The sequence below is a fragment of the Ctenopharyngodon idella genome, chromosome 1 (genome assembly GCF_019924925.1).
Source record: "Ctenopharyngodon idella isolate HZGC_01 chromosome 1, HZGC01, whole genome shotgun sequence".
Lineage (NCBI taxonomy): Eukaryota > Metazoa > Chordata > Actinopteri > Cypriniformes > Xenocyprididae > Ctenopharyngodon > Ctenopharyngodon idella.
This window is the reverse complement of record NC_067220.1, coordinates 11996670-12020758: the sequence shown is the minus strand read 5'-3', so window position 1 is coordinate 12020758 and position 24089 is coordinate 11996670. Positions and strand designations below refer to the sequence as shown.

Here is a 24089-nt window from a genome sequence, read left to right as displayed (position 1 = left end):
TCCACATGTAATTGAATCATATTTGATTGGTCTAAATCCTCTGCGTCTAACTTATTTAGTTTCACCTGTGTTAGTCAAAGCAGTTCATTACACAGTAGTGGCTGGTGTTTGTTGTGTGGCTGACGTAAGTTTGTGTCATTTTAATGCTTTTTAGCTGATTTAAGTAAGAAATGTTCATTGTTGTAAAATGTGACAACTAGCCCCGGTTTCTGCCACAATGTATTCGCTGTCTTAGTAAGTAGCACTGTAATGTAGTAATTGCGGATGATGAGTTTTTAACAGCCCATTAATGATCTGAGTAGGAGGTGATGTGTTCAGGATAATGCTGCCAAATGCCAGTATAATGGCAGTTTGACATTCAAGGCAACACTGCCTGAATATTGTATTTCATATCTAAATGTTCATATAGGGAAGTTGTCACCAAGAGCTGTACTCAATGACACCAAGTTAAGAGCATAATTTCAATTCAACTCTCTAGCAGAAGTTTCATATTCAATGATGTAATTATGCAATAACTTTTGCAGCTAAAACTTTAAGGTAAGTGCCTATACATAAACAAGCTATCCTAGTAAACATTCATTGGCGTATAAACTGTGACAAACAGATCTAATGAGAAAACGTAACTATTTCTGCATGAATTTGTAGTTCATATGATGCGATTTAAACAATAAGGGTCCACCCCTAATCTTAACTGTCAGATTGTACTGAAACGTAGGAATGGAATTGTACAAATTCATAGGAATTAGCCACCAATTGGCCAGAACGTAAAATAGTTAAGTTTTGTCATGTGTGTATGCTGGCTTTGACAACTAGCCCCAGCCTCCCCTCCCAGAGCACAACACAAACTGTCACTAGTAATTTCTTCAAACCACCACTAGAAACCAAAAAAAAGTGTATTTCTTCCTCAAACACACGCAAATGAAACGAGAGCCATGTACTCGTGTTTGCAACACTGCTAGCACATGAAAGCAGCTGTCAGGTAACAGAACATAAATAGTTGCAGTCATTGAAAATGTAAAGACTCAAATTTCTCTAGGGGGGCAAAGAGTCTTACCTTGACACTGGAAGCCTTGTTTGCCGAAACCCCTGCAAAAGAGGAGAGAGTGTGTGAGAGATTACAGCACAGAAACCAAATCTGGACGCATTCCTCTGCGCGCAGCAGCAAGACGCGCAGGCGCGCGCCATATTCCGCAAAATTGCCAAATCCATCTCTAGGACGATGATGATGATGATGATGGCTTAATCATAGCGCGAGGAATTTCATTCTCGTGATATACACTTTAACATTTATCCTTACTAAAGGAAGAGTAGAGCCTAAATAAATGTGCTCTAACTGACCCAAATGCGTAAACATACAAGTGCACTGACATATAAATATCTTGTGAAGCTGCAGCATTGCGTTGGACTCGTTGCGCGAAGCGCTCGTCTTTTCCGTCTGCGCTCAGCGTCTTTGTTCAGTGTTGACACCACTGCGGATGTCTGAGAGCGTTCAAACGCTTTGGTGTTTTTCCTTTCACGAGCATCAAGTGAGTCACCTGTGCCCTTCGCAGCCTTGTATATACAACAACACATCTACGTCCTCCAACATACTCACCAGATGAAGTCGGTGCAGTGGCTGCAGAAGGTCGGTTGCTTGAAGAAGCGCGCGATGAACTTGTGGTTCTTCACTTCGTGCACGTTCTTCTGCCTCAGAGCGCCTTGCCTGGCGAAGCCTCGCGCGCCCCCCTCTCCGTCGGCAGCCGTTGGGTCGGCCATGATGGGGACGGAATGGATGTAGTGGGTAGAAATCTTCTCGAGTTGTAGCCTGCGCCGTTGTACGGGGTCTTGCTCTGCTTGCGCTTCGCTTCCCGGTTGGTCGGCACGCGCGCGCGCACACACTCACGCCTGCCTCTCCCCAGCTGACTGTTGTGGTGGAGCGCGCGGGCAGCGGTGCTTCAGTGATACTGTAACCACGCCCCCTTCGCACAGTCGTTTTGAATGACTATTGCGGTTGACATAAATAATTTGGTCGTGCATCCTTATTGAAAAACCCGTTTAAAATCATTTCTGAGGAAATTGTCATTAATTGTGAGTGATCGAGCACCAGATGCACAGCACACTTGTTGATTTGGCGCACTGCAAACATTTATCAAAATAATATTAACATTAATATTTGTAGCTACTGCACTGGAATTCTGGTACGTGATTATTATTTATCACTGTCATCAAAAATAACAAATGACACAATGTTTCTAGAAAGCTTTTTTATTTTATTTTTATTTTTAAAGTAAAAAATATGAATCGCCTTTTTTGCGAAAAGGGCATTCCCAGGATTCCCTGCACTAACGTGTGGATTTCTTATTTTTGTTATCAGTTTCACTCACTGGTGTGTTTTATGCTGCATTATTTAATGTCCATTGCATTATGTTAGTGCCACGTGTGGGTAACCCTATGTAATTGTGCTGAAGAGGTTGTTTCAACTTGAAATCATTTAAGTATTTTTCATCTGCCAGTTCTTTACATTTAATTTTTATCCAGTCTACAGTAGAAAGCACTGTAGTATTTTGGCAGAAACCTTTTACTAAATGTTTTAATCATTCCTATAGGGCAACCCCAAGGTCATGGGTTCGATTCCCAGCGAATGCATGCACTGATAAAGAGTATACTTTGGATGCAAGCTTCTGCCAAATGCATTAATGTAAATGTGTAAATTAATGTCAAGTACAAGAAGCACTGTTGTTGGTATAATACCACTACTGGATCGAGCTGTAACACTATTAGAAAACATGGACACTTTAAATGTTGTGGATGAATTTATTGCAATAATCAAATTTACTTGTAGGTCTAGACAAAGACAGTTGCACTACTCCACCGTTACCTTTCCCCTCAGTTCATTTTAATTTGAAATGGTACATATTTTATTCAAAACCGCAATAGAAATAGAAAACAAATATAAAACATAGGCTAAAAACATTACATACATACAGTGTGTGAGTGCATGTTAGTCGCTTTTGCAGTTACGCCAGATGTCAGCTTTGGTCCCATTTTGTGCAGTCTTTGTGGGTTTAACAGAAGTACATGTGAAAGTAATGTTACAACCCTCACAGTCTGATCAACCATGACATTTACATTTGAACTTTTCATTTTTTTTTTTTTTTTCTTAATATAGGAAAACGTGTGTGAATATTTCATATTAAATTTAATATGAGAATCACCTGCGGATTCAGGCTGTCATTTATTAACATTCATTAACACAAAAATTCCAGTTAAACACAATTCAAGATTTAAATAACCGTGGAATACTCAAGAAACTTCAGTGTAAACATTTTAGGAACTTTTTGCAGGAACTTAAGGATTGCATTGTGCATGAAGTTTCAGCTTTAAGGTTCTGAGGTCATGATGCAATCTTAGGAAACCTTATAAGTTATTCAAAGACTAGCCTTGTTTGAAAGGGCTCTCCAAATGTTTTATTGTGGCAATATGAGGAGCCCCAAAAGGCATATCAAATATCTTTACTTTTTACTGTTATGTTTGTGAGAACTAGTTTCTGAGAACATTTGGCACTAAAACCAGTAATATCTGTTTAAGTTAACACAAGTAGCTGTGTGCCTGTGTATGCAAATCACCTCATAATATGTGCAGAAGGGGTGGTAACTCGTCTAGTTTCTATGGAAGACTATTTTCATGCCTGAGAAAATTTGTTCTTCATTTGTTTTTAAACTGATGACTGTTGTTTTTCAGACCAAGTACTTTTATTTTCACTTAAATAGCCTCCTTCTGAAGGAGTAGTGCTTCTATTTGTTAGCATTTGATGCAAATTGTGGTTGAAGCCTATGGTCTGTGATCTGAACTGATTCAATCCCTAAAGGTGACTCATGAATAAGAGTTCAGTAAAACCATTGTGCCCTTGAGTACACTTAACCTCAGGTACCATCTATAGGACTGTTCTTGCACTAATTGTTCAAGAGCAAAGCATAAAATGACTGAATGAGGAACAGTTGAGACCTCCCACTTGTTCTTTGTGGCAACAAGTTCCCTTTTTCATTTACATTAAATTTGCCATTTAGCAGATGCTACAGCATAAGAGATTAATCCTTAAAAGGAGGCAAATTCCATCCAGAAGTTGACTGACAGAAAGATGTGAATTAAAGTATATAGGTGACCGGGGCTAATTGTCACACTGGGAAGTGTTTTGAGGCAGAGATCCAATTACACACCAAAAAATATATATATGGGCTTGACATTAAAGGATTAGTTCACCCAAAAATGAAAATTCTGTCATTAATTACTCACCCTCATGTCGTTCCACACCCGTAAGACCTTCGCTCATCTTTGGATAACAAATTAAGATATTTTTGATAAAATCCGATGGCTCAGTGAGGCCAATTAATTAGCAGGCCTCACTGAGCCATCGGATTTTATCAAAAAAATCTTAATTTGTGTTCCGAAGATGAACAAAGGTCTTATGGGTATGGAACGACATGAGGGTGAGTAATTAATGACATAATTTTCATTTTTGGGTGAACTAACCCTTTAACTTTTTTGCTCACCAGCCACCGTAGCTAGCTGTTTTTTTCAAAGTTACTAGCCGCTCAGCATTTTCACCGGCCACACTTTTGAAATAGATACCATGGGGAAAACTGTCATATAGATATTTTTAATATTATCTCATAATTTGGCACCAGGTATATTAGGCTGCTGTCACTTTAAGACCTGACGCGCGGATCTGTTACACCTGCGTTTTCTTCCTCAACTGTTTACGTTCACTTCAAGGGATAGTTCACCCAAAAATGAAAATTATCCCATGATTTATTCACCCTCAAGCCATCCTAGGTGACTATCTTCTTTCAGACGAACACAATTTGAGATATATTATAAAATATCCTGGCTCTTCCAAGCTTTATAATGGTAGTGAATGGGGGATGTGATTTTGAAGCATCCATCCATCATAAAAATCCATACGGCTCCAATGTGTTAATAAAGGCCTTCTAAAGTGAAGCAATCGTTAAAAATATCCACATTTAAAACTTTATTAACTATAATAACTAGCTTCTGGCAGACTGGTGTAATTATGTTTTGATTCAGTTGATGACCAATGATCCTACTGCTCTAGGGCTCATAAATCGGGTTACTAATAAAAACATAAGATCTTGTCAATGAGGCTTTTCTTCACATCATCAAACCTGTCAGATGAGATTATTGTTAAATGAGATTATTGTTAAATGCTATCTGACTCTGAGATACTCTGATTTTGATAGCATAGCCTATCCGTAAAGACTCTTGAGCAAATACTTCTGGAGCTAAGGAATGAAATTATCACGCATTGTTCACTAATTAGCTTGCTGATGAACCCACTAAGGGTCACCGGTGAGTTTAATGATAAGGACACCGACTGTGATTACATTATTTAAACATGCAGTATTTAGTCCAAGGTTACAGTTTATTCTTTGACAACAATATGTACGACCCTATCCAATCACCACTGTACCAAAACCTTTTCTTTGAATCACTTGAATTGGCAACAAAAGCATTTGATACAGTCATCCACCATCTGCTGAGCTCCACGCAGGTACAAGATGAAGATCTTGTGATTTCTACACTTCCAAATCATTGGACAAATATGCCCTGGTTTGGGTTTCATTGTGAGAACAAGCAGGATTTATTGTGAGACCATTAGAGAAATAGTGAAATAACAGGTGACAAAACCCAAAACACTCTCATCTGGTCTTTCCCACCTCACCAGTATATTCACTGATCAGATATGAGTTCACGCTAGAAATTAATTCCTTCAAATTGTAAACTCCATTTAAAATCTTAAAATATCCAACAGGTGGCGCCAAAAACCATAAAATGCTATTTAAAAGCTGTCATTTTTTTTTTAGCAAATCATGAGATTTACTGAAAAAGAGATCTGAAAAACAGATTGCTTAAAAAAAGAAATCTTAAAAAAAGCCACGTTTTCCTCTTACAAGCAATTACTACAACTTGGTTTCAGTACTTTTTATGACATGTTACTTGAATTAATGGCTTCTGTTGATAAAATTATTTCAATACATATATTACAGAAACATCTCAAAGGAACTACTCATCCATAACCTATAGACAATCATGTGTTAGAATGTTATTGAGCAGCTTTAAATTAAAAATTATTTATCAATATAAATAATTTATTTGAAAATATCATTTTTACATCCCCATGGCCAGAAAAGTTACGACATTTTGTAAAATGCAATAAAATTCTGTGATTCTCTTGAACCGCTATTTAACTGATAAAGGTACAAAGAAAAGATTTCCACTGACCAACTTAATTGTATTTTGTAAATATAAACAAATTTTGATTTTGATGGCTGCAACACACTCCAAAAAAGTTGGGACAAAGGCAAAATAAAAGTGAAAAGATTACAGAATATCCAAATTAAACTGTTTTGAAACGTCCACAATAAGCAAGTGAATTGGTAATAAGGTGAGGGTAACATTATTGGGTATAAAGGAGCATCCAAAGCCTCAGTCTTTGCAAGCAAAGATGAGTCATGGCTCATCACTTTGTGCCAAATTTCATGAGAGAATTGTCAAACAATTAAAAAAAATCACACTTCTCAATGCAAGACTGCAAAAACGTTAGGTTTGTCACCATCTAACATACATAATACTGTGAAAAGATTTAGGGAATTTAGTGAAATCTCAGTCCGTGTGGGGCAAGGCAGTAGACCTCCGCTGAATGTGCGTGACCTTTGAAGTTCTGCATGAGAATTCATCATGCTGCTCTATTAAAGGATTAGTTCCTATTCTGAGTGAAAATTTCCTGATAATTTACTCACCACCACGTCATCCAAGATGTTCTTGACTTTCGTTCTTCAGTCAAAAAGAAATTAAGGTTTTTGAGGAAAACATTCCAGGAAAGCCAAATGCCCTTTACAAAAAAAAGGTAAAACGGTATGATATCGGACGATTTTGAAGTTGGAGCAGAAACTTAGATGAAGTTTTCCCCCCTACCGCGATACTTCTGCCTACGTCACAGGTGACCTTTCTAACGTAATGCGTGGTGCATCGCAGTGCAAGACGAGCATTTGTGGTTAAAAAGAATATATATATTTTTTTTTTTTTAATTGACCGATCGTTTCACTAGACAAGACCCTTATTCCTCGTCTGGGATCGTGTGAAGCGCTTTGAAGCTGCACTGAAACTGCAATTTGGACCTTCAACCCGTTGAGCCCCACTGAAGTCCACTATAAAAATCCTGGAATGTTTTCCTCAACCTTAATTTCATTTCGACTGAAGAAAGAAAGACAATAACATCTTGGATGACATGGGGGTTATTAAATTATCAGGAAATTTTCATTCAGAAGTGAACTAATTCCTTTAAATATAGCCACATGGGCTCGGGAATACTATGGAAAACCATTGCATTTCTGCATCAAGAAATGCCACTTGAATCTCTGTTACACAAGAAGAAAGCTATACATCAGTTCTATACAGAGATGCTGCCGAGTTCTCCGAGTCCAAAAGACAGTGGAAATGTGTGCTGTGGTCAAATGAGTCCACGTTTCAGCTAGTTTTGGGGAAAAACGGACATTGAGTTCTCAGAGACCATCCATACTTTCATCAGCGACAGGTGCAAAAGCAAACATCTGTCATGGTATAGGGGTACAGTACATCAGTGCAAATAGCATGGGTGACTTGCATATATGTGAAGGTACCATTTACATGGAGGCGTATATTGGGATTGTACAGAGACATATACTGCCATCAAGATGACATCTTTCCTTGGAAGCAAGACAATGTCAGGCCTCATTCTGCACGTGCTACAACAGAGTGGTTTAGTAGACACTCTACAGAGTGGATGTACTTTGCCTGCCTGCAGTCCAGATATGACTCTTATTGAAAATGTATGGCACATCATGAAAAGGAGAATCAGACAATGATGACCAAACTGTTGAGCAGCTGTCTTGAATCAGGCATGACTGGGCAAACATTCCTCTTTGCAAAACTGCAACAATTAGTATCTTCAATTCCCAAATGATTAAAAAGTGTAATTAAAAGGAAAGGTGATGTGACACAGTGGTAAACATGCTTTTGTCCCAACTCTTTTGGAGTGTGTTGTAGCCATCAAATCAAAAATTATTTATATTTACAAAATATATAATATTGGAAATCTTTTCTTTTGTCCTTTTGTCAGTTAAAGCTTAAAGAGAATTAACAAATCACAGATTATTGATTTAACTGCATTTTATAACTTTTCTGAAAATGGGGTTAGGACAGGTGTTATATCTATGGACCTATGGTTTGAGCCAGTAAAGCTACATCTAGAGCAGTTCCTCAGCCAAAGTATACATACAACATGCAAAGACCTTCTAAGTCTAAAATATCATTATGTGAATAAAAGGATATCATCAGAAGAAAATAGGTTCAGTATTTGATTCTATAGCAGTTCATTGTTGCTATACATTTCACTGTAAAGGCTCACTCTCATATACATTAGCGTATAATTCAATCTAAAAAAAATTACTTACCAAGTAACAGAAAATGGCTGAACTGATAATGGCTGAAATGATACTGGAGATAAACAGTTATCCATTACAGTACATTAAAAAAAATTTAGATAACCTTCCATTGTTTCAGCTCACGTTACACAAACACGTTCTACTGATAACACATGGCCTGGAATGTTAATATTTGTTGTGCTAACTATTAATATTGTTCCTCAAACCATGTGCATTCACAGCGGTGTTAGTCATGTGCAATACTCAAGTAACAATGTATGAAGTAAGAGCAGGACTTTTACATTTTAAAGCATTTAGCAGATGCTCTTATCCATGTTGTCATTTTAATTAATGTGACATGTTTTAAACTTCGCAAATATTATATTACATTATACAGCAATGTTATATTTAGTTGCCAAGGCATCATTTCTAATTTTCATTAAAGGGTTAGTTCATACATTTCTGTCATTAATTACTCACCCTCATATCATTCCAAACCCGTAAGACCCATAAGATTTTTGAGAGGTTCTGAGAGGTTTCTGATCCACCCATAGGCAGCAACTTTCAAGGCCCTGTAGACATTGTTAAAATAGTCCATGTGACTACAGTGGTTCAACCTTAATATTAAGCAACAAGAATACTTTTTTTTTTTTGGCGCACAAAAAGTATTCTCGTCACTTCATAACATTAAGGTTGAACCACTGCAGTCACGTTGTCTCTCGGATTTCACTAAAAATATCTTAATTTGTGTTCTGAAGATGAACAAAGGTCTTGCGGGTTTGGAAAAACATTAGGTTAGTAATTAATGACAGAAATTACATTTTTGGGTGAACTAACCCTTGTGTCATTTTTCATCTAATATTTATCTTTTATTTCAGCTTCATTTCAATTAATAGTTTTAGTTAACAATAACAACAATGGATTCAGTAGGCCTACAAATAAAACTAAATCTGAAAATGCATCCTAGAGACATTAAGTTCTGGCATTGGGCCAGTTTTATTGGGCTAGTTTTGATTGGGCTGTGTTTGTCACACAAACCTGGCAAGCCTTCATGAGGCGTCAACATTAATCCCTCTGTAAGGCGGCTCTCAGATTGCTCCAGAACTCGCCTCTCTTTTCCTCATCCTCGGGCCACTCCAGATACGTCCTGGAGTTCATAATCTTCCGCAGCTTGCAGAAACGCTTGGGAATGGTCTCCTTCTTGATCGGCTCTAGAAGTACTAGGACAGCGGAGTCATTGTGCTCATCGACTATGCGGAAATGTGAGAAGTCCAGCTCGTAGCGACACCATTCGCTGGTAACAAAGTGCTCAGACAGAACAAAGAGAGTCCGATGGCTCTTCTCAATCGAGTCGATTATGTTGTCCACAATCCAACGGCCCGGCCGGAAGTCCCGTTTGTGCAAACACAGGGCGAATGAAGGCTGAGAGCTCTCCAGCTCTGGAACAAGGATCTCCTCGACCCACTCAGCGTCATGTTGACTGTAGGATACAAAAGCATCATAGCGGAGCTCTTCGGAAAGTCGACCAACTGCAGGTTTTCGTTTGGCTTGTATCCATGCTTTAGTCATCTGCAGGTACCATATAACGTGAAGCTTATGGCAGGTGACAGCAATAAGTCCAAGCACTATGATAATCACAGAACAAAGCACTGAGACAGCAGGGATCATATAACACTCGAAGACTGACAATCTGACACTTTCAATAGCATCACCTCTGAGAGTAAATGGAGTGTCGCACACATAATTGCAACGATCATCCAGTAGTGTGATGAAACGGTCAACATCTTGTTTGAAGAAAGATACAAACTCGCAGGAGCACACAAAATTGTTGTTACCCGCCTCCAAGTATTGCAGGTTTGTAAAACTCCTCAAAGAGCTCTCGTTGAACATCCGCAAGGCGTTCCTTTGGATAAGCAACATATGTAGCCTCGGAAATAATTCCCCCTGTGGAAGTTTCATAAATCGGTTTCCTGTCAATATAAGTGTAGTAAGTTGAGTAAATCTTTGGATGAACGCCGTCAGATCATTTTCGCTGAGATCCAGAACCGTCAAGGTAGAAGGCAGGCAAGCGGTCATCGTACGTAGCTTTGTGCTGGAAAGGTTCAGAAACCTAAGAGTCGCTGGCCAGCTACACTTTTCTGGCATAGAAACAAAACTATTATGACTTAAGTCTAAATATATGAGCCTCTTAAGGTTAGTTACCAACCGAGACATCAGCCCAAGAGATTTTAAAATGTTCTGGCTCACATTAAGGGTGTTGAGGTTTTGATATGAGCCCAAACCTGTAAATAAGGTCGGTTCAATTGTCAGGTCTGACAGGAGATTTTGACTAAGGTCCAAGTATTCAAGATTTTTCAACAGAGGAGTTGTTTGTTGAGGAATGACAAACACTGTGCCGTTGATCACAGACACCTTATGGAGATGCATCAGGAGAAATCCCAACTGCATCATGCTACTAAACTCAAAGAATCCTTGGATGTCAAGATTACGTATGTAGGCCGTATATAAGTTTTCATAATGTGTGTATGAAGCTTTCTGCCACCACCCTTGACCGATTAAGTGTACATCTGTGAGACCAATATAAGACAAAGGAGAACCATTCATGACCTGCAATAAAGAGGTGATCGCTTCATCGCTTGTGGTTACATTTTGGAAACTCAAGCTTTTAGTCCCACCTTCTTTCGCCGCTTTGAAGGGTTCAGTTGAAGTGTTCGTTCTGAGTGTGGCGTCTTTGATAGTCAGCAGAGTTTCAGGGTGGGAGACATCTTGAAGAACCTTAGAGACAAGTTCTGGATCGTTCTGAAACAGATTCTGAAGGCTCAAAGAGACTGAACCGATGGGACGGGCTGCTTTCAAGCTCCCGCTCTCATACGACCTCAGGTTACTGCCAATAAATGTCATCTCGTCCAGATGAGTGAGCCCATCTAAGCCATTCTTGTGAACCACCCTCAGCGAAGGACTACCAAATTGCAGCGTCCTCAAGTTAACAAGAGACTGGAAGATGGAAGCGGGTCCCAAGGTGGAGTAAGGGTTTCCAACAAGGTTCAAATGCTGAAGAGATTTTAGCTCATGGAACCAAGACGAAAACAGTTTGTTCAGGTTGTTTAAGGACAGATCAAGAACTTTCAGATTACATTGAGATTTGAATGCCTCCTTGTGTATAAAACTGAGCTTGTTCTTGTGCAAATTTAGGGTTTTCAGCTCACTATAAGGGCTGAGATCATTTATGTTAATAGACTCAATCTGATTGAAAGACAGGTCAAGGCCAAGAGCATTCGCTGGAACCTTTGGGACCTGTTGGAGATGATTTGAGGCGCAATTGCAAAAATATTGCTGATCACATTTACATGTCCTAGAGTACTCAAAGCCCTGAGCCAAAATCAATATAAAAAGAATGATGGACTCCTTTGCTCCCAAGAGTCTCATCCTGTAAAAAGAGAACGATAAAAAAAAAACTTTTATTCAGTAAGGATGCATTAAATTGATCAAAAGTGATAGTGAAGACTTTTACATCACTTTTACAAAACTCTATTTCAAATAAATGCTTCACTTTTGAACTTTCTATTCATCAAAGAAAAACATTTCATTCAGTGAACAGAAACATAAAAAGTTCTTCATTTCCAAAATAGTCACTCAATCAATCCACTCTCATTATATCTATATCTACTCTCTACACCACATTTTGTACTATCACAAGCTGACGTTTGCAGTCAAATATTAAAGTACTGCCAGTCCTGCAAATTCCAAGAAAAAAATAAAAAGAAATTTGATTACCTGACTCCCATTGTATCTGCTCCTCTTACGCACGCAAACTGCAGTTTGGCAGTAGTCATAATAAAGGAAAACAAACAGAATTCAAACATGCAAACAGTGAGTCACAAGAGGTAGTGAAACTGAATAGCCTGATTGAAACTTACAAAATCGTGTCTCTTTTTTCAGCAGCATGATTTAAGGGAACCATCCCTACAGACCAGTCCTACAGAGCATGTGTACATAGATTTACATGCTGTAGTTAGGTAATAATTTTTCAGACCGTTTTAGAATGTCTTTTATGCAAATAGTTTTTTGTAAAACTATTTCAGACACGTTTTTATGTCCGCTTCACTATACGCTGCTTTAGAATTAAGGATATGAAAAGAGGAAGTTAGCCTTTTCTAGTAAAGCAAATATTTAACTTCACCACTACAAAGCATCACTTCACATCTCTCATGGTTTTTGCAGGACTCCACATAACCAGCTTTAATTCAAGACAGTTATTGTATATTATATCTTTTACATTTATTTTATATTATCTACACTGCAAACCCTAACGCTCAAAATAATTAATTGGTTTGAGTAGGACAAACTTAAAGTCAAATTAACTTTTATGAGTTTTTAGCACTTTCTTTTTCCTTCAAGTTCACAGAACTTATATATTTTAAGTTAACTATTTCATTGGTTTGAGGTTTATGAACTTATTTCTTTTAATTTAGACAAACCTAAAGGGTTAGTTCACCCAAAAATTAAAATACTGTCATTAATTACTCACCCTCATTTCGTTCTACATCCGTAAGATCTTTATTTATCTTTGGAACACAAATTAAGATATTTTTGATAAAATCTGTTGGCTCAGTGAGGCCTCTATTGCCAGCAAGATAATTAATACTTTCAGATGCCCAGAAAGCTGCTAAAGACATATTTAAATCAGTTCATGTGACTACAGTGGTTCAACCTTAATGTTATGAAGTGACGAGAATAGTTTTTGTGCACTAAAAAACAAACAAACAAACAAAATAACGAATTTATTCAACAATATCTAGTGATGGGCGATTTCAAAACACTGCTTCATGAAGCTTCGAAGCTTAACGAATCATTTGTTTCAAATCAGTGGTTCGGAGCATGTATCAAACTGCAAAAAGTCAGATGATTTCAGTAAACGAGGCTGTGTTTATTTTATTGTTTTTTTTTATTATTATTAAAAGGAATTAAATAGTTTACAAATTAAAAAGGATTTAAGGGAATAACAAAAAAGAAATAAGATCGGTAAAAGTTACAAGTCTATAGTTAACTTAAGTAATCAATTTAAACTATTTGCTACTTTTTTTTAAATAATCACTCTTATTTGTATGTCTAATATGCCAAAAACAACGTTTCTTGTTTCATCACATTCAGTTATGAATTACATTAATCATATCTTATTATTTACATAATAATAGCATGTTTTCAATTGAAAATGGTGAATCATAAAAAATTTGAGTAGTTTGCATCACTGGATATTACTGTTGGTCGCTGAATATTTCAATAATAAAACAGTCGTAAAATAATGTTTAGCAACTAACTCTTTACATAGTATTTCACTGCTAAAGCGAAAACGTTGCATTGGAATTCACATTCATCTTCTGTGAACAGTAAGCCCCGCCTTCTTTGATTTGATTGGCCAGCTCACTCATTCTGACAGTGATGAACGCTGTTAGATTGCTGAGGCAGACCAGCCTAAAAATGTAACTTTTAAAACTTGTTTTGTCATCCTAACAACAAACAGAGCGGTGCATAATGGGGTACAACAGAGCAACATCAATTATATCAAATATTGGGGGGACAATTTGGCCATTTCTAATTATTAGGGGGACTTGTTCCCCTCAATGTCTATGGTGATTACGGCCTTGAATTAGTGTACTCAAGTTAAGAACAATTAAAATGTACGAAATAAATATCTGCCAGTTCTGCTTACTTAAACTTTGAATTTTTTTAATTTTTTAACCAACTTATTTGGGTTTACAGTGTTTCAAAATAAAACAAAATAGAAGAGTCCTGTGGTAAAATATTGGGATCCTCATGCTTATTACACATTTAATTTAAATTGCAATATTTTTGATTTTATGTTGATTACTTGGTTGCAGAAATTTGCAATTTCATGATGAGAGTTCTTTTTTTCCATTCTGACAGGATATTAAATGTCAAAAAGCCTTCTCTTTTATGGCCTCAGCAGTTCCTCTGGTGAAAGGCAATCTAAAATTGCAAGATGTCTTCTCCCTTGTGTAACCAGTAAGAGGCAGGTGAAAAGAGGCATAAGTCTATCAGACATAAACAACTTCCTCAATTCACTTGAGACACATGAAAGCTACTTTTCTATTTCTGCTTCAGTTGATTTGAATTGTTGACAGCACAACAACCTTTCTGTATTGTTTCAATTTTAGATATTGGCAAAATTAATACGTCACGTTTAGTGTAAACATGAAGACTCCTATAACAAAGAGTCAAAAAAAGAAGTGCATGCAGAGGGCATAAGTCATGTTGCTGTAAGTATCACAGCCCTCTTGGATATATAAAACAGAAGAAAGCAGAAAATGCATTTTGTTATAAGTATAAATTTTGAACCTGTTTTACGCTAATGGGACAGAAAGGAAACCTTGCAAGTAGGTTATGCTAAAAAGCATACATCATATCTTGATATTCTGGTCTCTATAAATGTCTTTTTTTCAAAGTAAGTATATGAAATTTGATCTGCTACCAGGCAAAACTGAAAGTGATTAGCCTAGAAAAGTACATCTTGTCTCAACAAGAAACAAGACGTTTTTTTTTCTTAATGTCTGCAGCACAAATGGTGCAAGACGAGTTATGTTCCTAAGTTTATTAGCCTACTTACAAAACCCCAATCCTACATGATAAGTTATTCATATCTTATGTTTTTAAACATCTCAGGTCACCACTAATTGTGTAAACATCCAAATGCCAAGGATCATTAACCATGGGATAATGATGTCAGTTACCATTACACACACAGTACTATTGCAGGCTAAATGTGTAAGGATATTCTGGATCTGGGAAATGGAGAGTTTAAAAAATAATTTTGTACTTGAGGAAGAAACTTTCACTAAAGGAAACTGCGTTACATTTATCATAGTTTAGAGGAGTCACATTAGAGGAAGAAAGCGGTTAAAAGATATCTATGCGTTAGCCCATCGCCTCAATAACTTCCTCTGACCTCGGTTGGCACGTTCATTTACACACTATTGACCATAAATTCAAACGCGGGCGCTTTAACTCGTTTGCGTAACCACATCTAAGTCCGCCTCCAGACCTGCAGCCATTGGCTGAAAGTCTTCGTTAGGGGAGTTTTAATTGGATGCTGAGCTGACATTTAAAATTTCCGGAACTAAACACAGCTGTAAACAACCGAAGTATGCCCTTGTAGAAACTGTATTTTTAGAGTAATACAGTAAGTGTTGAGGTTTTATATACATTTCAAGACTGACATACTAATATTTCCATGGTCATTTGTTTTGATTTGCAGCAATACACGTTTTAAAATATGTATTTTGTGCTACAGACATGCCGACCTCCCCCGTGAAGACACGGATTCCGCTGACAAGTTTTGGTCATCTTATAAGCGAAGTGAAGGTAGACAAATAATAATTCATAATTCAACATATCGCAGCCATGCATGGTGTCATATTAAATAAATAATAATAATATATATATATATAAAATATTTAAATAAAACACAGATATAAAATATATCCCTCTGTCTTTCATTATAAATAAATAAATAAATAAATAGGCCTAAATGAATGAATGAATGATTGAACAAACATGAGAGAGCTTTTGAAGTCTACCTTTATATCAGGAGTTGCTTAAAAATACATTTATATATATCACTAAATACAGTATAATAAAAATGCCATATGCATATTATAGTTTTAGTACCATGGTATACATAAAAGTATGATATTACCACCTATCAATTAGTTTTTTGTTTGCTTGTTTGATGTTTTTTTGGACATGTACATATCTTAATATTTTGTATTGTGTATTTTTATGACAGAGACAGCTCTTCGGGATTGAAGCACCAGCCCAAACAAAACTTATAGGATGGAGGAAGCATTTTAACAGCTACACATTACAAGGACGCAGAAATGTAAGATCATGTTTCTCATTACTGAAGAATTGCAGTTTGCTTTTAAGAGCATGTCAGATTGTTGACTTGATCAAAGATAAACGTAACATGCTCACGTCACCACTTTCTCAATGTGTCATTTTTTTTCTCCCACTTATTCCCTTTTCCAGTTTGTTCTAGCCACATATGGTATTCTTGCTGTCACAGCTGCTGCCTACATGCTGAGACGCAGCAGCAGCAGGAAGGAGGAACATGAAACAGCATCTGCCTCCTTATAAACTACAAATGGAAAGTTTTTTTTGGGGGGGGGGGTTTAAAGATACAATAAATTATTTACTATCACTATATGCAACTGTGGTTAATGAACCTTATGTTTCTACATGTCACCGGCCAGAAGTTTTTATTTCTTTATCATGTACACAGATTGTCATTAAAAAAAAATGATTAAAGTTGCAGTGTTGTTTGTTGTAGGGCATTTGTGGCCTAATGGTTAGAGAGTTGGGTTTGTAATCCAAAGGTTGTGGGTTTGAGTCTCAGTACGGTGGGGGAGTGAATGTACAGCGCTCCTGAAGTGAGACCCTTGAGCAAGGCATTGAACCCCCAACTATACTTGGCTACATATCACCTCGCTCACTATTAAAACGTGTTATTTTTAAAATATACTCACTAACTTTAACACATTAGTCATTTGCCAGTAGAGTGCAGTGTAAGCTTAACGTCAAGTACATTTCTTGGAAGCGATTTGCTTTATCTGCTCTAAAGGCAAATTGGGTGGTTATTTTACAGCTGTTGATTTTAGGTTAGTGAAACTAGGAGTGCAGATGGGGACGCTTTCCTGTAAAATGAAATGCACAGAAATTATTTCTGAAATAGCAGTGCTGTTGTAATATGTTTTTCTGCTTTCTGTTTCAGGTTGATCATTTCAGTTAATTGTGTTTGGGCATCATTCTGAAAGTGAAGCTTAATTTAAATCCATTGATTACATTAGTCTACAATATTCCATTATTGTGGCAATCAACACATGACTGAAAAACTACCCCTTTCCTTTAAAAATCCAAATTTCTCTGATTGTTTTCCTCTTTTAGACATGGTATACTATATAATTTGTATCCATAGACACTCTCTGACTACATGCACTACAATAATCTTCAAATGTTAACACATGAATGTGACAGAGCCCAGCTAAAGTGAAACTGAAATGAAAGAGCACCTGAATACAGGTCCATGAGGGGGTTGTGGTGAGTTTTTTTCCCTGTAAAGATAGGGCAGTAGTGCACAGCCATAATAAATTCTCTGTAGGTGAATGTGCAGGTGCTGTGCTACATCAGGCAGTTGATGTCACTGGCACAAGAGTTGAGTTTTTGGAATTTGGGGTTCATATCAAAGGTTAAATTGCTTCAAGTGAAAATTCATCTTTGGGTTCATCTGCAGTGCAAGGTATTTTTTTTTTCTCTTCAAAATCTGAAAACAAAACAAAAAATCATAGCAAATATAGATTAAAATAAAATGAATGATGCTTAATTGAGTAATGATTAATAATGTTTTAAGCAACCACATACTTGTTAAATATATTTATGGATTTGGGAGTGTTTTCTGATGAAAATGCATAATGTATGATGAATTATTCAATTATTCTGTCAGGGGTATAGTTTATCAGATGTTTTTACAGATGGTCTGATTAAAGTTATCTTAAAGACATCTACAGAATGAACAGTTGTACAGCATCTGTTTACACTCAAAAATGTTTTTATGTATCCAGTTACCAGTGAATGCTGTTGTTTATTGTGCACGGCACACTAAAAACAATCTGGACACTTTAACATTGCTTACGTTTTACTTCACATTCAAATGAGTATTTATGTTTTTTTCTGTTTGAGCAATGATCTTAAAAAATAAAAATCTTAGTATAAGATGCTATATAATATTGACTTGCATCTGCACTAAAGGATGATCTGTGTTTATATAAGTCTATGGGATTTTATCTGCCATATATATATATGTAGAAATGACATAAATAGTGTAATTTCTGCTGTTTTCCGAGTCTATGAAAAATAACATTGCATATTTGTAAATGTGTGACTCATATTTATATGTTATGCGTAATCTACAGTGTTTAGGGTTACAATCTTAAACAATAAAAGTAAGCCAGGGCTAAGACATGACACTTTTAACGATTAACCTATCCTATGTTGATATGACTTGGAGAAGATCACGTGATTTAAAGTAAACCAGAACGTCCAAAGTGAAAGTGAAACAAAAGTGCACAATTAATATTAGGCAAATGAATAAATTAGCACGTATATTAATTTCAGTCAGTGATTATACTGCAGTTGTTTGCTTATATCAGGCTTTGTATGTGCATTATTTGCTTAAATCGCAACGATCTTCGCCATTTTGAAGGAGTTAGCTTACATTGAATGAGAGAGCTGCCAACCGCATTCCTACATCTAGGATTTCACTCTGCACATTACACATTATGTGCAGAGAGTGGTATAAATAAGAAACGGTTGGACACATTGAGACATATGCCCTTCATCCTGACAGTTCTTGGAAGAAAATGTCATCTTCCAGTCATTGAGGTGCCACAGGCGAGACCGCCTTTTATATTTTTCTGCAAACTTTCGCTTTCGTTATTCTTTTGTAATGGTCAGCCTAACAATAGTTACAACTAAAAATGTAGCATCGCAGGAAATCTGTACACAGTTCTGGAGAAGTCTGGCTTAGTCAACATCAAACTGCATTTGCGGTAAGTTGGATAGTGGTTTTTCATCTGCGACCGGGCTGGAGGTGTTTCTGTCACCTTTAATTTCACCGTGACGTTCTCCATGTTTTTGACACCGTTTTATGAATACCTTTTCAGTATGCATGTAACTTAATGGTTATTCTGAAACACGTACTAGGTGACAGATAATCGATTATTGAAAACGTTTTGCCTGTTTCACATAAGAACCTTCTTAATTCATTTCATGTGATGCCTATCTGAGTTCTTTCGAGAAAACATATAGCCTACGTACTAGGCTTTATGTACTGGTATATCGGAGAAGGCAGGGGGCTTCGCTTTTCCTCTGCTAACGGTTACAGCCAACGCGTTTAAAGAACCTATAACATCAAGACATTAGAAGAATTATGTAGCCAACCAAAAAAAAAAAAAAAAACACATAGAAAAATATGTTTTTCATATTTATGATGTTTAAAATATAAAATGTATTGATATAAATAAATTTAATTTTTTTTTGTAAAAAGTTTGATGTAAATATTGTTTTGATAGAATATTACGAGTGAGGGAAATGTAAATAAAACAAAGTTTTCGAGTTTTCGACATTTACGAGTTTCGAGAAAATATATATATATATTAAATCTAGCCTAGTTTAAAACATGTATGCTAAGTTCTTAAATGCCATCGTTGGATTCATGTTGGTTTCATTCATTTTTCTTAAAATGTTTGTACCATTTTCTACAGGATTTTGATTTACAAATGTGGTGTCACCAGTAACCATCAAGTAAAAAAGGCTTTCACTTTGAGTGCAGTACACAGTCATCAGTGTATAATAATAATTTTCTAAAGATTTTTTTTGTATTGACATTAAAACAGTTTCTAAGGGATACCCTATTTGACCTGAACAAAATGTGCCTTTTCAAAACATGTCAAAAAAATTATTTGACAGAGTCATGAGGGGTTTATTTTTCTGTTTTTATGGTCATTTTTTATGGTAATTGACATCTTGTATGTTGGTTACGCCACGCTAACTTCGATTTGGCTCACAAAAGTATATATTAATAATATTTTAAAACAAAATTTTCTTTATATTTTGAGTCTTATGAATCATCTTCATGTAAAAAGTCAAATTCTTTTTGCTTTCTGTTTCCAGTAAATAATTTTTTTTAACTTTCTGGTGCTGCTTATGTGGCGATCAAAAATGGCGACTTTTTTATTTTTATTTTATTTCAATGAAATGTTATATTTTAGTTCGATAATGTTTTTTTTAATTTTTTTTTATTTTATGTATTTCTAGAGGATTTTATATTACTAAATTATATTTATGGAATAGTTATGATCCATAACTTACCTGTTAATCACCTAAAAAAATGAAATTTCCAACTTAAACTGTCGTAAATTTTGAAAGCTTTGGAGCACAGACTTATGTTTGGTCTTCTTAAAGAAGACACTTATAAACAGCCAAAACTCTAAACAAGTTGTGTTCCAATTTTGACGTTGATATATCAAAAAATGAGCTTTCATTACAGGATTTTGTTTGGGTGCAGTAACAAACGTTTGCGGTAATTTAACCTTTTCGAATTATATCCATGATTTTTGTGTGCATTCACATTGCAAGTACCAAAACCCTTACCAAGTTTTGTACCATTCCGATGAAGTAAAAATTCTAAAAAACCAAAACGTACAGCACCAGAGGGTTAAAGCTGAGCTTAAAATCAACTGTGCCGTCTCATGCATACTCGTGCACTTTCTCGCACGCTCACAGATCTTGAATGTGTCCGGGCATGAGCTCTTCCCACCTCTTGATGTTTGAACTCTTTGTTCATTTGCACAGGCTGCAGAACCATTCATCTATGCTTTGGGACCATGGAGGAATGGTATGAGTGGGCCCCGATTCAGAATGGTCCAGCATAATGACTCTGACCATACAGTTGCGCCACAGGGCCCATCCAAGCCGGCCGAACCCCCTAAACCCTACTCTGACCCACCCACACACTTTCACCCCTTTCGGGATCAGCAGGAATGTGACCTCATCACCCAGGCTGTGAAATACTTGAACCACAGTGGATTTTACTGGGGTCCCATGGAAGCAGACGAAGCTCATGCACGACTGGCCGAACTCCCTCTTGGGACATTCCTGATCCGGGACAGCATGCAGGCAAATGTTTTCTTCACTCTCAGCTATCGGGCTCCCGAGGGCCCGACCAGTGTGCGGGTGCTCCTGAAAGGAGGAGGATTCAGTTTAGCGGGGAGTAAACATACTTTCTCTTGCCTTTTCCACCTGATAGGATACTATATTGCATCCCCAAAAAAGAGTCTGAGTATGCCGTATCGCGGAGATGCGCCACAGAGCCTACAAGATCTGGCAAGAAGAGCTGTGATGCAGAGTTATGGGAAAGATAGTATTCACCAACTACCTGTGAGCAAGAAGCTTAAAGAATTTCTGTGGTTGTACCCTTTTAGTATATGAATGTGTGTTGTTTATTTGAAGGCGAAGTTACAGATGTTGCAGCTCTTTAACAAAGCATCATTTATTTGATCATTTCATAGGATACTGTAGTCTTCATTGACCTAACTAGATCATGTATTTACTATTTATATGTGTAGTGATCGTTTGGATTATTCTCAGAAGAAAAAAAAAAGCACTACAAAACGTTTCATTTGACATGCAGCAAGTTCAGCACAACACCACAATTGGCCTTCGATTGTTTTAAAGCAATCACGTTGGTACTGGTCAGTTTGTATTTGTATAAAATGAATGATTTGACAACTTTGTTGCTTTTAAATAGTATTGTCTGTCTTTATATATGAATGTAAACCACTGACCACATGAGACTGGTGATGTCAATATCAGTATGAACATTTAATTATTTTATATATTGGTACATATATACAATATGTAGACTATATAATCTATAGTATATATTGTATACCAATGTCATTCTGCTATGCAGAAATATGCATTTCACCTAGTGAGAAGTACGGTTCTTTGTTTTGTTTGCTTTTTATTATTAATAAAGATAAATTATTTTATGTGTTTTACAGCTGATTTTGCTGTCATCGTCATCGTCATCTCTCTCTCTCTCTCTCTCTCTCTCTCTCTCTCTCTCCCCCCCCCCACCCTCTCCATTTCCCTTTCGCTTGGTTAGTTTCTTGTAACTCAGCCCAACCCAAAAAAAAAAATCAGAAACCTCTCACATACTAGTTTTACAGAAATGGCCCCATCTAGGGGAAATATATGTGTTGCATATACATTAGTATCTGAATTTTTTATAACAACATATTTTTACTGTCTTAATCTTTATCTTTTTAATTTTACTTAAACATTTCTTTGACAATTCCATAGCAGAATAAAACAGGAAGACATGTTTTGTTCTTGTGAAAAATTGTGTTTTTTTAGGACAGAAAACTGAAACAAAAACATCCATTGTTATTATACTGAACTGAATACCTCACATACCATACACAGAAGAGGACGTCTGCACTAGTGCATTTTAGTTTTGATGAATGCAGCATTTTTGACAAGCCAAATATGTCAGTCTCTGAGTAATGTAATTTATTTAAGACACAAAATAAACTTTCTAATTAGCATTTCTAATGTATCTAGCATGTTTCTTAGTTATCACGTCCATCAAAAAATTAGGTTGGCTGTTGGTTGGAATATTAGAACTAAAAACATTTGATATAACACACTCATGGGAATCAATCACTTGCCGGCTAAGAAATAAATAATTATTACCTTACGATCCATCTGTTTTCAAATCCACATCATTTGAATATCACAACATCAATGTCTGTCAAAAAATAACACGCATAATACATGGTATAGTATTTACGAGAAGCAGAGGTCCAGGAAGTACATGCATTTCTTGGAAAACCCACACCTTTGATGTTTTGACTAGAGTGTGAAGAGAGTGAGGGTCAAAATGAGGATGAAAATGGTGAGAAGAGGGAGAAGATGGTGGCCTGAGCGGCGTCAACATGCTGTCTGTAAGAAACAATAATGTACGTAATACATAATGCACGTGAGTACAAATTTATTCTTCACTCGCTGAAATTGAATATGAATGATCAGGGAACGGAGTGAAATACTTCATACTGGATGCTAAAGAGAATAAACACCAATCCAACTGAAAAACTTTGCCGGGTTAGTGAACATCGTTCAACGTGTTGGTTTTTAGACATTTCTTACGCCAAACCTACGCATTCTGATTCTGACATTCCTGATTTGAATATTTTCAATATTTTCTATTCTTGAATATTTTTTTCATAATTTTGGCAATAGATGAACTGTTAAATAAGTGATCTTCAGATGAATCCCTCATCCAATTTAAAGGAATACTCCACCTTTTTTGAAAACAGGCTCATTTTCCAACTCCCCTAGAGTTAAACAGTTGAGTTTTACCGTTTTAGAATCCATTCAGCCGATCTCCGGGTCTGGCGGTACCACTTTTAGCATAGCTTAGCATAGTTCATTGAATCTGATTAGACCGTTAGCATCTCGCTCAAAAATGACCAAAGAGTTTTGATATTTTTCCTATTTAATACTTGACTCTTCTGTAGTTACATCGTGTACTAAGACTGACGGAAAATGAAAAGTTGCGATTTTCTAGGCCGATATGGCTAGGAACTATACTCTCATTCCAGCGTAATTATCAAGGAACTTTGCTGCCGTACCATGGCTGCAGCAGGCGCAATGATATTACGCAGCGTCTCTCACAAATGTCTCCATGGTTGCAAGGCACGCTCCCTGTGCAAGCAGGGGTTCACAGGCGCTGCGTAATATCATTGCGCCTGCTGCACCCATGGTACGGCAGCAAAGTTCCTTGATTATTACGCCGGAATGAGAGTATAGTTCCTAGCCATATTGGCCTAGAAAATCGCAACTTTTCATTTTCCGTTGGTCTTAGTACACGATGTGTAAAATGAGCCTATTTTCAAAAAAAGTGGAGTGTTCCTTTAACTCTCATAAGCTGATGTAATACATATTATAAACTTGACGGGTGATTTTTATAAAATGTAGTTTGATCACTATCTT

General features: G+C 36.6%; 3 protein-coding genes across 12 annotated transcripts in view; 1 reads left to right on the top strand and 2 right to left on the bottom strand.

Moving 5' to 3' along the window:
• Positions 1 to 1931, bottom strand: part of prkcba (protein kinase C, beta a) — a 43280-nt gene extending 41349 nt beyond the window's left edge. Inside the window, exons 1-2 of one of the 2 annotated variants that reach the window (XM_051859582.1) lie at positions 1595 to 1931; positions 1055 to 1086 (exon numbers count right to left, since the gene is read on the bottom strand). In XM_051859582.1, the coding sequence (XP_051715542.1) occupies positions 1055 to 1086; positions 1595 to 1755 (193 nt within the window). In that variant the 5' untranslated portion in view covers positions 1756 to 1931. The remainder of the gene's footprint in view (positions 1 to 1054; positions 1087 to 1594) is intronic. The other variant, XM_051918685.1, reaches the window with a different exon arrangement.
• On the top strand, positions 60 to 22100 carry socs1b (suppressor of cytokine signaling 1b). 8 transcript variants are annotated; one of them, XM_051859883.1, is made up of 6 exons: positions 106 to 124; positions 14385 to 14494; positions 15769 to 15839; positions 16264 to 16356; positions 16506 to 17772; positions 20886 to 22100. In XM_051859883.1, the coding sequence occupies exons 5-6, from the start codon at positions 17671 to 17673 to the stop codon at positions 21519 to 21521; spliced, it is 738 nt and encodes a 245-aa protein (XP_051715843.1). In that variant the 5' UTR covers positions 106 to 124; positions 14385 to 14494; positions 15769 to 15839; positions 16264 to 16356; positions 16506 to 17670; the 3' UTR covers positions 21522 to 22100. The 8 variants fall into 8 exon arrangements, with proteins under 8 accessions (XP_051715756.1, XP_051716081.1, XP_051715843.1 ...); XM_051859962.1 differs by lacking the exon at positions 106 to 124 and adding an exon at positions 14636 to 14737; XM_051859796.1 differs by lacking the exon at positions 14385 to 14494 and having other exon boundaries at positions 60 to 124.
• tlr2 (toll-like receptor 2) lies at positions 5303 to 12658 on the bottom strand. 2 transcript variants are annotated; one of them, XM_051918532.1, is made up of 3 exons: positions 12377 to 12658; positions 12234 to 12271; positions 5303 to 11886 (listed from the first exon to the last, which is right to left on the bottom strand). In XM_051918532.1, the coding sequence occupies exons 2-3, from the start codon at positions 12242 to 12244 to the stop codon at positions 9525 to 9527; spliced, it is 2373 nt and encodes a 790-aa protein (XP_051774492.1). In that variant the 5' UTR covers positions 12245 to 12271; positions 12377 to 12658; the 3' UTR covers positions 5303 to 9524. The 2 variants fall into 2 exon arrangements, with proteins under 2 accessions (XP_051774492.1, XP_051774404.1); XM_051918444.1 differs by having other exon boundaries at positions 12234 to 12658.
• Positions 22101 to 24089: the final 1989 nt, after the last annotated feature.